General features: G+C 47.8%; 2 protein-coding genes across 3 annotated transcripts in view; both read left to right on the forward strand.

Moving 5' to 3' along the window:
• The window catches only part of LOC142575261 (uncharacterized), a 118,839-nt gene that overhangs the window by 54,148 nt on the left and 49,801 nt on the right, over positions 1-14,890 (forward strand). The gene's annotated exons all lie outside the window — the stretch shown is intronic.
• LOC142573905 (uncharacterized) lies at positions 4,305-6,143 on the forward strand. The gene is made up of 2 exons (XM_075683115.1): positions 4,305-4,424; positions 5,871-6,143. The coding sequence occupies exons 1-2, from the start codon at positions 4,308-4,310 to the stop codon at positions 6,141-6,143; spliced, it is 390 nt and encodes a 129-aa protein (XP_075539230.1). The 5' UTR covers positions 4,305-4,307.

The following is a 14,890-nucleotide window of genomic DNA, read 5'->3' on the forward strand; positions in this document are numbered from 1 at the left end:
AAAGTGGTCTTGGCACGTAAAACCCCACAATTTAATTTTTTGAACTTGCTCGCATGTTATCGTTAGTTTTGTTCTAGCCAAACTTTGAGTAATACAGATTGTATGCGCGGCACGAATTGTGTAGTGTGCTTTCTAGTAGGTACGTTGTCACCAGCGATTTTGTAAGAACGTTCGACGTGTCATATGTAAACGCCGACGCGCTCGACCCCCCCCCCCCCCCCCTATCACTTTTTCGACGATCGCCAACTGTCCTCGCCGCTATCGTCGTGCTTCACTTTTGCTTGTTCTTTGATGGCAACACGTTCGCGCAATGGTTACTTTCGCGATTCAGTCCCTCCAAAGTGACATTATTATTATCGCCAATCTCACCATTATGAAGCGTTGACATGACATCCGGTGTACACCAATTCGCTCAGTTGTCCTTATCTTGCGATGGTTAAGGTTTAAGGCGCCGAGTAAGCTTTATTGGGCTCGCATTTGCAATTATCTTGCATCTACTGCCCTGCACGTGGTTTCATTTCACAACGCGTGGAAGGGTATAATCCACGGGCATGGCAACCGTCTCCTGTTGGTGGATCCCTAAAGTGTCTCGCGGCTAAAGAAACGAGGAAAGGGTGAGGAGGAAGTACGTCACGTCTATTTAGCACTGTCCTTCCTGGCGCTCACGATGCCTTTCTTTTGTCTTTCAAGTGTAATTCCATTTAACTTTATTGTGCACCTTGATAATTTTCGTTTGAACAAGACCAGGAGAAATACGTATTTGGGATCCCGTAGATATTTGCGTATGTCCTGTCACAACGATGAGTTTTGTTCAATATGGCAAAACTTTGTGATCGACGTACAAGATATAGGGCTTGACACCCGTATGGCTGGCGTATATGGCTTCAGCGTCAACGAAGACCTTCTACTGTCCGCCTTAGGACTGAGCGGCTCGTGGTTTGAGCGTGCAGTTGCTGCGTGCGTGTTAAATTTCATGGTCATTTTAAGCGCAACTGCGCCCTGCACTCCGCAATGGCGAAACTGGTGCTACACATTTGCATGAAATGCCAAGCGTCAATGGGTGCGTTCGACTCGTTCCGTATACACACGCACCGTGGAACCTGCCATGTGCCTCTTGCCTTTCCAAGTTCGGAGAAGGTACTTCGGGAAGGAGAACGCTGATAGCGGTTCATACGAAGCTGCCACGTTTATGCCAAGCTTCACGTCGGGGATGGCTCTGGCAGGAACATCAGCAGCCGACCGCGCTAACAGAGAATCCCTAATTTCAAACCGCACCACGTGGCTTCGTGCACCTTGCACCGGCCAGATGACGCTGCGACCCTTTCGGTCATTACCCCCTGAGTTAGCGCTTCTGCATCGCTATCGCCGGCATGCCGACTCATGCGAAGTACGGGTACTTGGACTTTTTCGTATCTGCCCCTGTCGCCTTGTGAAATGCGATCGGAGGTGTTACAGACGTCTAATTACTCATCCTTTCTATTTCGCCCCCCCTCCCCCCACCCGTTCTCCAGACTCTGTTCTGGTGCGACTCTCAACTGCGCAAAGCTTCAGCACAAGGTGTACACCGAGTGTCCCAGCTATATAAGCATAAGATTAAAAAAATAAATAAAAAGGAACTCTGGGATATCGTACCAAGTGCATATTAGCGGTAGTCGTGTGTACTTTACAACCATTGTTTTATCACTGATATGTTGTCTTCATTTGGCCACTTATAAATTTGCAGAGCGTCTTAAATAACCTGGGGTTGAAGTATCTTGTTCGTGCTGAAAGTGCCATGGTTTTCGCCAAACCTCCTAAATATATCCACACCACGTGATGTGGCGCGTGCGCGACTGCTGTTCTCCTGCGTGCAATTCACGAACAAGCACGACCGCAGTTCGACTGTGCAAACTTACGCTCTCGCGTTTAGATGAGTTCACCCGACGTATATAGGAACTTATCAAGTCATTTTTACCCAACGCGCACATTACTGTAGCAGTAGTCGCCTTCCGTAGTTATCACGAGCTCCGCTCTTCCTTCGTTGCGCGAGAATAAAAAGCCGTTTCCTTCTCTTTCGCAGTCTTGGACGCTTTATCGCATCGTCAGCGCTCGGCCAGTGGCATGCGTTTCCCGTTAGGCGACAAAAGCCGGAGGCCCCGAGGCCCACAACCAGCGTAGCCCTGTCAACCCTGTCCATTCCCCGTGACCGCAGTCTGGCTGTGGCCGTGCTTATTCACCCATTACACACTTGAGCGCAGCAAATGGCAGTTGCGCAAGCGCCCCATCGCGTGATTTCTTTTTTTTTTTTCTTTTTTTTTTTACAGCGGAGCTTGGATCCCGGGATTTCTTCGTGTCCAAAAACTCGACCAATCACAGCGGTTGGCGCGCGCGGTGTTCTCCTAGCCAGTGGCGGCGCCAGCCTGAGGGGGAAGAACAAAAAATTGTCTCATATATTCAAGGAGCAAAAGCCCTGAGATTTTCTCACGCCCGCTCTTGCTCGCGCCTGCGCACAAACGGCTGGTGGTCCCTCAAATTAACGTCTCGTCGCGCGCTCCTAGCTGATGGCTTTCTGTCTCGCCTAGACTCTTCATTTCCCTTTGCATAGCTGCGCCGAGTTTTGAGCGGTCGCCGGGCACGGTTGGAACTCCAGCTTAAACAGCTCCGCTTCTAGAAGCTAGTCACTTAAATATCCTTGCATGATTTGAACGCGAAAGCATCGTGACAAATCGCAATGTATACATTCATTTGTTTCCCTTTTTGCCTTAATTATTGTCACTTCCCCCCCCCCCAACCCAATGCTCCTCCGAGCCTGTAGGGTAAATTGAATAATTCAATGAATGATCTCTCTAATTAATTAGTTACGTCCATCATGCGTGACGCCATACATTTCACGTGTTCTTCAAAACTCTTTACTCAACTTTGCTACGAGTTTTAGCGCCTTCAGACCACTTTACTTCACCTTCATTCGCTTTACTCCACCTAAGTCGCCTTACTCTAACTTGTTCTAACTATAATTCACTTCACACTATTTCACCGTGGGTTTTCGCAGTGCGAACCGCAGCAGGTCCAGATCTGGCAACGTGACGTCATCACTTGGTCAAGTGGGTTTCGGAATCATCGGATGTTAACGCCGGGCGCTCGCCGCATTTTCTGCTTCATGGGACATATGCTGTCGCATTCAAAAAAAAAATATCCAGAAAGCTCGCCTTCGCGCATAGCGTTCGCCGCAAGCCTTTCCCCGTAATGATTACGGGTGCATAAGCTGCCGTTGCCGGCAAGAGGTAACTGTAGCATACGAAGCAGGGAGCGAAGTCACTGCACTTTCATATGCGAAAGAGCCCACCGAGCAACTAATTTCATTTGTGTTGTGATATAGCGCTATGGAAAAGCCACGCACAGTTACGACGCCTGAAGAGCAGCGCGAGTACCATGAGCGACGAAAGGACCAGCAACATCAATATGCACAACGGCGTCCTGCTCAGGCTCGTCAGGACCCAGTTCAAGGCTGTCGCATTGGTCTATCGAATCAGGTGGTGCCACAGCTTCCCTGGCCAACCACTTTCACGGCGTGGATTGGAGCCCAATTTTTTTTCGTATTTCGCGCAATTTCGTTTTTTATCGGCAAGGACAACCAGGCAAATTTAGTACGAAAGCAATGCTTGTATCCGAGGTTATTTGAGGCGATCTACAACGTTATAATTGAGATGTTAGATTCAAGCAATAATTAAAGTTGGCCAAATAAAAACAATATTTAGTGATGAAAAAAAAATACTGCTAAGTACACGCAGCTACCGCTATTATGCAGTTGGTACAACTTCTCTGGCGCTGTTCGTTTATTTAAAAAGCTTGGTCCAAGTTAGCTGGGACGCCCGGTATACGCTGGTACAATTCTGTTCTAAATTTACGTGCCGAAAGCACGTTTTGATTGAGGCACGCCGTAGTAGGAGACTCCCGAATTATTTTGACCACAAGGGGATCTTTAACGCGCCCCTAATGAATGGGACACGGGTTGGACACGCTGGTACAATCTTAATTCGGGTACTATCATAAATCGCCTGATTATACCTGTAACAAGGCAGCCGTTGTCATATTGCCCCTTCACTCCATAGCGTTCTGGACAGGGTTTGCTGTACTTGCCGTCATATTCTTCGATTGTTAACATACTTTGTATAGACTTTTGTATTTGGCCCCCTTTACACAATGGCTCTTAGGCATATAAGGTATATGTAAATAAAATAAAAAAACAGGACCTTCATTAAAGTTTTGCATCCATCCATCCATCGTACTCCAACTGTGTTCATTGCTCGTCTGCAGACAAAAAGGTCGACATGGAGGAGCTTCTCGAGTTTTCCTTCGACCACATCGACAAGCTCGCAGAACGCTGGGGAAAGACAATTGCAAGTCCTGAGAAGTGGCATCTCTGGGAATATGTGCAGCAGATGAAGGTACGTGCGCATCAGCAGCGTGTACTCGAGCGGCCATCACCATTTATAATTACATTCACAACCACATTTATAATCGCTGGTCATCGCCATCTATAGCGTAGACCACTATGTGCAATGGTTGCAGTTCCACCTTCAACCTGGTTCAATTCCGAGTGCTTTACGGATGGTACACATTTATCCGTGAAGTCTCATTGAAAGGACAAAATGTCTGCCAGGTATGTTAACGCTGGCCCATGCAAGCAGTACGTTTGTGAACATGATTTAGTATACCTTTTCGCGCGTTCTATTTGATATCAAGGTGGTCGATAGTGGCTCTATGCGCCTTGCATGAGCTACTTCGAGTATCAGTTTGAACAGCTGCTATGGAAAGTTCTCGCCGAATGTAACACCATTTTCGATTTTTCTTTCTTTTTTGCATCCACGTAGTCGCAAATGGGCGCTTTATGATAAGTATGACCATTCCTCATGAATAAATTTCATCCTTGAGTCTGTTTCGAAAACATTTTCGACGGTGATGCTCTTCGCGAGCACCGCGGGAAATAGAAGAGTTCTCAAACCTAAGTGATGTGCCCCTGCTAGCACATGTCTGCAGACAACGTAATTTATTTCTGGCGCGTCCGTCTAACCAGCATTTGGGTACTTGTATACCCCATTAGGGCCGAACACTCGCCCTTTCATTGTATAGCACTTGACTACCTGCTGCATTTGCACGTTGCACAAGTTTCTTTTTTTTTTTGTTAGTGTTCGTAGTACCCATGGCTTTCAGTCATGTACTCGCGATTCTACACCGTGTTGATGCAGACGCGTTCCCTTCGCTGCCTTTTTTTTTTTCGTTTCACTTTTATGGTGGAATTAGTGTGTTGCTGCAAGCTCATTGCCATGAGCTCTTCCTTCAGTTAGCTTTTAATTATTTGCCTACAAAAGCGCCTGATATGTCAGCGATTCCTTTCTGTAGCTCCACCCATCTTATAAGACGAGGGGGATAGAGGTTCTGAAAGAGGTAAACCACCCTCTGCCAAACTAGCTCAGCGTTCTCCATTACCAACACTATACCAAAGAACTAAGCTCCAGCGATCGATTGTATCGCGAGCACTGAAGGACTTGTTCCGAAGTTTTCGTGATCGTTTCCAGTACTGCTAAAACTAAACATTTAGAAAGTACTTGCTGCCTGTTGTTGAACTTCATTTCTGTAATGGTTGGGGCGCTAGTAATGTACAGGAACTATGGGTGTACGAGTATAAATTTTGAAATATAAGAAAAAAAAACTGATAAACGTTTTAAATATCGGAAAAAAATATGTTTTATTTTCTTTTTGTAACTTCATACGTATCTTATGAAAACACCCTCGGTATCTAAGATGATACGTAGCAACTACGATGTGTCGGCTTCTTCTCGTAGCTCAGTCGCAAGCAGAGTGGCCGCTTTAATGTTCCTGCACCTTCACAGCGCGAACAGCCCTACTGGGTAACCAAGGAGGTTGTGCCCTGGGACGAAGTAGAAGCCAAGTATTCACTCCGCAGTCGGTCTCTGTCGTCCGGCTCCTTGCACTGTCACCTGGAGCTCTCGGGGGTTGGCCTTGCCACGCCCCCACCGTTGCTGTACTCGCAGAGGAAACCACTACCAGCGACTTCTCGTGGGAACGCCACCAATGAGGCGAGTCTTTGCATCAAATGTATCCGAACTAAGAGCCCACCACGGTATGCACCTGCAGGCCGCTAACTTAAATCGAATCCTTTACTACGCAATTGTCGCGGCTTTTGGTGTCTGAATTGTGCAGTAGCTCTCGCGCCTCGACTTTTCTTTTTCATTTCCCATCGATGTCGCTCCTCCTTCGACATTGCAAATACGCTCACTGAGGCTCCCTGGTCGAAAAAAGTTGTTTGTAGAAATTATAAAAAAATATATGCAGGATTCGTGAGTCTGTTCGAATCGATCAATTTGCGAACAGATATTGTATGTTTACTGAAATACGATTACTTCTATGCAGTTCACCGTTCGTTACTCAATGCGCGTTGTGGTCTCATTTCGTTCGCTTAACCTTTCCTTTTCTCTGCACTACGATGCTTTTGTTGCCGACTTCACTTCTTGCGTCTTGTTCTTCTTGTGTATTCGGGCACCTGTTTTCCCGGTGTCACGTACATTCTGCGGGATTTTCCAAGAATGCTCCCACGCCCATTTGCACATGCCAACATCCATGTATACTTGCAGTGGTCGAAGTTTCTGTATTCTCGGCAAGGCATCAGCCGGCACAAACGCAGCTTCACTTTAAAAAAGTTTAGCTTTAAAACTACAATGTACTTATGCGCCCGTGCCCCAACATTCATGTCCGATAGGTTTCTGAGTATGGCCTCGTGTCTGACGTTATCCAACGCTTTGTGCACATCGAGCCCTAGGATCGCGCGCAGTGCCCCCGGCATTCTGGCATCCACGACGTCCCTTTTGAGCATCCACATGTCTTGCGTGGACACAGCTGGCCGAAAACCAAAGAGGGTGGCTGGGAATAATTGGTGTTCCTCTAGACGCTCGGCGAGGCGTGTTAAAACCACGTGCTCTAGTGCTTGGTCCAGACATGACGTGAGACAGGGCGGATCAGGATTCTCCAGTTGCAGCATTTTTCCAGGTTTTGGAATAAACACTGCGTCAGCCACCTTCCATGGCCATGAAGAGGCCGGTTACGCTCCTAATTGTACGCTCATCGAGGTTGCGCAGGATTTTGTCATGCCGTCCGGCTCCGCCTCCGAGGTGGTTTCTAGCCCGCCGAGCCCAGATCTCACCTCAGCCTCGGTTACGTCGGCATCTATGCTGTCATTCGTTTCGCCGGTGTACTCTGCGTACGCCTGCTCATTTCTTTTTGTATTAAAATAGCGGCTCTTGAGCTCCTGTATGATCTCTTGCTCTGAGGCCGGATGCGCCCGAAGGAGCCGATTGACCTTTTGCCGTTGCCCCTCTGCTGCTATCTGGATCGAGCAAATGTCTAAACAAGAACCAGGGGTTCTTCTAGCCAAGCTCGCTATTCAGCCAGTTGCACAGCTGCATCTATTGAGCCGAATTTAGCTCGCGTGAATACTCCAGTACTTGCGCCTCAGCCTGGGCCAGTGCTAGTTTAAGTGTGCGGTTACGTTCGTGCTTCATCCATTCTGCATAGTCTATTGCCTTTCCCAGAGGCTGATCAGCTTAGAGTCGGGCCATCTTCCTCAGTGGGCGCCTCGATCCTGGCTTCTTGCGCATCCTGGAGGAGCTGCGCCGTCCACTCGTTTAGGTCTTTAATCTTCGTTGCTGCCTGACGGTTGCGTTTGAATCTAAATTGGTCCCACTTCTTATGTTTGACGAGCAGTTTCTTCTTTTTATTATACCCCACTGCAGATATTCTAATGTTCAGGACATAATGATCATTGCCCAAATTCAGGCCTGTATTGAACACGTCGCTCCCTCCACTTGCCGGACGAAGGTCAGATCGGGAATGCTGTTTTGTGGCACGCTGTTCTCAATACGTGTCGGCTGCGTGGGATCTGTGAGCAGGGTCAAGTCGCGGTTGTTGGCCCCATTTGCTATCGACATTCCCTTCTTAATATTTCGCGGGTAGCCCCACATGGTATGGCTTGCATTCGTCTCCCAGGACGACGAGCTGGACTTGTGCCGCCTCTTTCCTCACTTTTCTCATGATTGTGGGGAAGGTGATAGTATTGCACTTTGGCGGGCTATATATGTTTAGTATACAGAGCCATTTATGCTTCCTGTTTTTGGGCATTAGCTGCACGAAGGTGTAGTGCAGATTTTCGATGTCCAAGTCTATTTGCATTGCGGTGATACTTCGATGCACAGAAATGGCTGTTCTGGCAGTCGGTTTCTTGAGAGCTCATTAAAGCAGGTATATCCCATTATTTCGATTGCGGATTCTGTTCCCTGTAGCGCGATAACATCTACCTTGGGGTCGAGGTCTACCATTGCGAACTGTAGCGCTTCCCTCTTTTTGGCAAACGACCTGCAGTTCCACCTGTAATATCCGAACTCCTTCCGCCATTCCCCTGCGGAATACAATGGCCCTGGCGTCGGGCGCATCTGTGGGGATGCCGTGCCTGTCGTGAGGTCGTCCTGCGTGACTCGTAGCCATGTTCAGTGGTGGGAGCGAGGATTGCGGAGTCTCTATGTTGCTGCCTCAGGTGGGTAGCATGCTGATTTCGGTTTTAAGCATGTCACGGGGGGGGGAGGGGGGAGGCTTTGAGTGTTCCTTGCATTACACACTGTATTGTGTTGAATGTTTCTTCTATGCTTTTCGCTAGGCTTTTGCTTCGACTCTTTGTTCGAGGCTGTTCGCGGGTTGTGCAGTGCTGTCTATCATCATCAGCCTGGTTACGCCCACTGCAGGGCAAAGGCCTCTCCCATATTTCTCCAACAGCCCCGGTCATGTAATAATTGTGGCCATGCCGTCCCTGCAAACTTCTTAATCTCATCCGCCCACCTAACTTTCTGCCGCCCCCTGCTACGCTTCCCTTCCCTTGGAATCCAGTCCGTAACCCTTAATGACCAACGGTTATCTTCCCTCCTCATTACATGTCCTGCCCATGGCCATTTCTTTTTCTTGATTTCAACTAAGATGTCATTAACTCGCGTTTGTTCCCTCACCCAATCTGCTCTTTTCTTATCCCTTAACGTTACACCTATCATTCGTCTTTCCATACCTCGTTGCGTCGTCCTCAATTTGAGTAGAACCCTTTTCGTAAGCCTCCAGGTTTCTGCCCCGTAGGTGAGTACCGGTAAGACACAGCTGTTATATACTTTTCTCTTGAGGGATAATGGCAACCTGCTGTTCATGATCTGAGAATGCCTGCCAAACGCAGCCCAGCCCATTCTTATTCTTCTGATTATTTCCGTCTCATGATCCGGATCCGCCGTCACTACCTGCCCTAAGTAGATGTATTCCCTTACGACTTCCAGTGCCTCGCTGCCTATTGTAAATTGCTGTTCTCTTCCGAGACTGTTAAACATTACTTTAGTTTTCTGCAGATTAATTTTTAGACCCACTCTTCTGCTTTGCCCCTCCAGGTCGGTGAGCATGCATTGCAGTTGATCCCCTGAGTTACTAAGCAAGGCAATATCATCACCGAATCGCAAGTTACTAAGGTATTCTCCATTAACTTTTATCCCCATTTCTTCCCAATCCAGGTCTCCGAATACCTCCTGTAAACACGCTGCGAATAGCATTGGAGAGATCGTATCTCCCTGCCTGACGCCTTTCTTTAATAGGATTTTGTTGCTTTCTTTATGCAGGACTATGGTGGCTGTGGAGCCGCTATAGATATCTTTCAGTATTTTTACATAGGGCTCGTCTACACCCTGATTCCGTAATGCTTCCATGACTGCTGAGGTTTCGACAGAATCAAATGCTTTCTCGTAATCAATGAAAGCTATATATAAGGGCTGGTTATATTCCGCACATTTCTCTATCACTTGATTGATAGTGTGAATATGGTGTATTGTCGAGTAGCCTTTACGGAATCCTGCCTGATCCTTTGGTTGACAGAAGTCCAAGGTGTTGCTGATTCTATTTGCGATTACCTTAGTAAATAGTTTGTAGGCAACGGACAGTAAGCTGATCGGTCTATAATTTTTCAAGTCTTTGGCATCCCCTTTCTTATGGATTAGGATTATGTTGGCGTTCTTCCAAGATTCCGGTACGCTCGAGGTCATGAGGCATTGCGTATACAGGGTGGCCAGTTTCTCTAGAACAATCTGCCCACCATCCTTCAACAAATCTGCTGTTACCTGATCCTCCCCAGCTGCCTTCCCCCTTTACATATCTCCCAAGGCTTTCTTTACTTCTTCCGGCGTTACCTGTGGGATTTCGAATTCCTCTAGACTATTTTCTCTTCCATTATCGTCGTGGGTGCCACTGGTACTGTATAAATCTCTATAGAACTCCTCAGCCATTTGCACTATCTCATCCATATTAGTAATGATATTGCCGCCTTTGTCTCTTAACGCATACATCTGATTCTTGCCAATTCCTAGTTTCTTCTTCACTGTTTTTAGGCTTCCTCCGCTCCTGAGAGCATGTTCAATTCTATCCATATTATACTTCCTTATGTCAGCTGTCTTACGCTTGTTGATTAACTTCGAAAGTTCTGCCAGTTCTGTTCTAGCTGTAGGGTTAGATGCTTTCATACATTGGCGTTTCTTGATCAGATCTTTCGTCTCCTGCGATAGTTTACTGGTATCCTGCGTAACGGAGTTACCACCGACTTCCATTGCACACTCCTTAATGATGCCCACAAGATTGTCATTCATTGCTTCAACACTAAGGTCCTCTTCCTGAGTTAAGGCCGAATACCATTTCTGTAGCTTGATCTGGACTTCCTCTATTTTCCCTCTTACCGCTAACTCATTGATCGGCTTCTTATGTACCAGTCTCTTCCGTTCCCTTCTCAGGTCTAGGCTAATTCGAGTTCTTACCATCCTGTGGTCACTGCAGCGCACGTTGCCGCGCACGTCCACATCTTGTATGATGCCAGGGTTAGCGCAGAGTATGAAATCTATTTCATTTTTAGTCTCGCCGTTCGGGCTCCTCCACGTCCACTTTCGGCTATCCCGCTTGCGGTAGAAGGTATCCATTATCCTCATATTATTCTGTTCCGCAAACTCTACTAATAACTCTCCCCTGATATTCCTAGTGCCTATGCCATATTCCCCCACGGCCTTGTCTCCAGCCTGCTTCTTGGCTACCTTGGCATTAAAGTCCCCTATTAGTATAGTGTATTTACTTTTCACTCTACCCATCGCCGATTCCACGCCTTCATAGAATATTTCGACTTCCTGGTCATCATGACTGGATGTAGGGGCGTAGACCTGTACAATCTTCATTTTGTACCTCTTATTAAGTTTCACAACAAGACTTGCCACCCTCTCGTTAATGCTATAGAATTCTTGTATGTTACCAGCTATGTTCTTATTAATCAGGAATCCGACGCCTAGTTCTCTTCTCTCCGCTAAGCCCCGGTAGCACAGGACGTGCCCGCTTTTTAGCACTGTATATGCCTCTTTTGGCCTCCTAACTTCACTGAGCCCTATTATATCCCATTTACTGCCCTCTAATTCCTCCAATAGCACTGCTAGACTCGCCTCACTAGATAACGTTCTAGCGTTAAACGTTGCCAGGTTCATATTCCAATGGCGGCCTGTCCGGAGCCAGTGATCCTTAGCACCCTCTGCTGCGTTGCTGGCCTGACCGCCGCCGTGGTCAGTTGCTTCACAACTGCTGGGGACTGAGGGCCGGGGTTTGATTGTGTTGTTCATATAGGAGGTTGTGGCCAAGTACTGCACCAGGGTGGCCAATCCTGCTCTGGTGAGGGAGTGCGTTACCGGTTCTGGTCACCGGGATTAGGCCACACTCCAGGCCTGTTTATGCAATTTTATCAACACGCGGACTTCTTTTTTTTTAAATCCGGTGGAAAATTGCCGGCACCGGGATTCGAACCACGGACCTCTTGCACGCAAGGCGGGTGTTCTACCTCTACGCCACCGCTGCAAATCTGCCTATATCTTCCTTTAATTTCCTCTTAGCATTACGTGCCTTATCCACCTCCATGTTCGCCTCTGCGTTCCTGTGTACGGATCCATGCAGACGACGCGCGCTACTCTGACGCCATCTTGTAGTCATCGTCGCCGCATAGCCCGCCATGCGCTCCACTACCGATTTTCTTCTCATGCTTTCGCCATCCTTTCCGCTGCACCCTCCTCCTGCGCTTTCCTCCTCGCGCTCTTTTCGACATCCGTCTTCCATCTCTCGCTGTGCTCGTTCGCTAGGTTAGGAGGTACAACGCCGACGCTCGCCGCAGGAACGGGCGCCTAAGAGCTGCGCTCTAAAATTTTGAATCTCTTTCACATCGCCGTGAGCGATGCTGCAAACGCTTCCTAATATGTTCCACAATACCAGCGTTTAATGGTAGTTACCTTGCTTTAGTTAATGCCGCTCCTTTCCTTATATTTCGGATAGTATACACATGCTAGTTGCACAAATGCCCATGCGCACTCACGGCGAGTCCGTCTTACCCGGTGCTTTCATACCTATTCCAGATGACAAGTCCTTCTTTACTATTACTTCTGCTCACTTTTCTAGGACTTACAAGGTTATCGAAATGTGCTCACAATGATGCTATGACGCTGCAACGTGCACTAGAGCCATAATTAAGTTAGCTGTGTCATTTAGTGACACGGCGAGCCCCTCTACTTACTTTCCTGTGTGATTCCTCCCAATATTTCATGTCTTCAGCTAACGGCAACTTTTTCTAGGCAGAACTCGTCGCAACCCCCGGACCAGCACAAATGCGAGCCGAACGAGCGCTTCACACTTTCCGAGCAGTGGGACTCTGGTTCACCGCACCGGGGTCATGTTGTTTCGGCAACACGTTTCAAGAAAAAGCAAGGCTGGCAGCGAGTCCTGGGGAAGGTTTTTCATCAGAAACGCAAGGACCCTTCGAAAGACGACAGCAGTGGCGAGTTCGCCTCCTTCCTCGCGGGTGTCGCCAACTCCTCCAGCCCTTGTTCGGTGGTATGGTTGAGCGCTGTCAATCTCGCATATTTTTTCTCTATTTCTGTCCCTGCTACCCTTTCCTACCGTGCCAGGTAGCCAACCACAAATCCCTCTGGTTAACATCTCGGACTTTCTATAGATTCTATCTCTCGTAATTTATCGTACCCCATTGCTTTATGTGGTGTAAAGTATCCACGAGAACGCCGAAAACGCGCACTAGTGTGCTTCATAGCTTCATGCACATTGTCGAAATTGCAGTGTTTCGTAGCTCTCATTTGCACTGGCAGGTGATTCCGGCAGTTTTGTGTATTGCTGGTTCCTGTGAACTGTTCCGAGTGACCTTGTGAACCAAGAGGAATTCATTGGTAAAGAACGAGCGTTCCACTTGCTACGCGCATTTTACTCTGGTTCCCTCTGCCGCTATGAGCAAATGCGCCTATCTGAACATGGTGTCCCTTTGAGGGTGTTTGTGCGTGCACGCGGCTAACGGTCGCAGCCCGCGTTAGGCGAATGTCAGAGGTACGCATGGGTTTCTTTTCTACCCAAAAGTGCGGATAAATAAAAAGCTGATCGTGCAGTCCTACTTATGGCATCTTATGTGGGGCACTTGCCTCTCTGTTGGCAGCCTTCTAAGGCGTGCAGTTAATGCCGTACTAATTGTCCTTCTCTTCTCAGAGTCATGAAGAGGGATCACAGGCTCCACTCAAGGGCCCTGAGAAGAAACGCCCGACGGGATTTCTCCAACAGTCCCTGCGCAGGGTAGCCACGGCTACGCGGAAACGCGATTCGCATGACTTTGTCAAGACCGATGTTTAGGGCATTCTGTAACTATTTTATTTTAATTTATTTTAGTTTCGACGAATTTATCGCCTGCTCTGCGCGAATAAATGATAAATTCCCCCACTATGCATAATGCCCTGTCTTTATTTCCATGCTAGAGACCTTCGTCAGATCTGGGAAGAAAAAATTGGCAGAGGCTTAGCTTGGCTGCCTAGTGGATTGCGAAAGCAATCTTCTGTTCAGGTTGTAGAGTTCCATACTGCTCATCGAACGTGTAGATGCAGTCTCGTCGCCATTTAAAGCATCCATAAGGCTTGCTGTCGAACGATCAGGTGTCGCCAAAGTCGCGTCAGCATTGAGAGCATGCATGATACTCGTAGATGCACCCAGATCAAGAGATGTTGAACGCATTCGCCTGGCTGAATAATATGCACTCCGTTTAGGTAAACGTTGTTCCCGCACTTCATCCGTTTCTTCCACACGCCGCGGCTTCTTAGCTGCAGCACACCGTTACAGCTTCACCTTATACACATCATCCGACATACCTTAGAGGATTCGCTGGTACGACTGCGACGAGCCGAGTTGGGGGGGGGGGGGTCCTCTTTTCCACAGCTGGCATGATGTCACGCATAGGTCACGCTAAAGGTCAATGGTGGATTCTCCGGGACGACGGCCAAGAGCGGAAACCTCGAGCAGTATTGCTTTCGCAATAAAAGTCCGCCCTATGACATAGTGCTGCAGGGTGCAAGCGCATAATAGGCATAATGTTTGGGTAGGGGTTTATGAAAACTGGCAACATTGAATGTGATATCGAGCGTTATACCATTCATCTTTGTTTAGGTGATGGGTTTGTGAGGTACTGCTGTTTGTGATCTGCAGGCTATAACGGTGCCTTAGCTTACGGATTTTCCGCGTCAATTTTTAATGCGGACTGTGTTCCAGTTTTTGTGCCAAGGCGCTGTTTTATAAACAGTGGTATGCGCTCGTTCGCGCGATCGTCTTATGGAAGCTCAGATGGTCCATTGAAGAACTACCAGATGGTGTATTCTTTTTTTATTACAGGCTAGTAATTCCCGGCTATAGTTTTTTACAGCATAGCTGTATATGGATCATGATCTCTCGGATCGCGTCTGCGCGTATACAGACCATTTTACATACG

This window comes from Dermacentor variabilis, chromosome 1 (genome assembly GCF_050947875.1).
Source record: "Dermacentor variabilis isolate Ectoservices chromosome 1, ASM5094787v1, whole genome shotgun sequence".
In the NCBI taxonomy this organism is placed as follows: Eukaryota; Metazoa; Arthropoda; class Arachnida; order Ixodida; family Ixodidae; genus Dermacentor; species Dermacentor variabilis.

What these genes read in the sequence shown, in the direction of transcription:
- LOC142573905 (XM_075683115.1), top strand. Translation starts at nt 4,308, where the DNA reads ATGGAGGAGCTTCTCGAGTTTTCCTTCGACCACATCGACAAGCTCGCA. An exon ending in AATATGTGCAGCAGATGAAG is followed by an intron (nt 4,425 to 5,870) that starts GTACGTGCGCAT and finishes GCACCTTCACAG; the next exon opens with CGCGAACAGCCCTACTGGGT.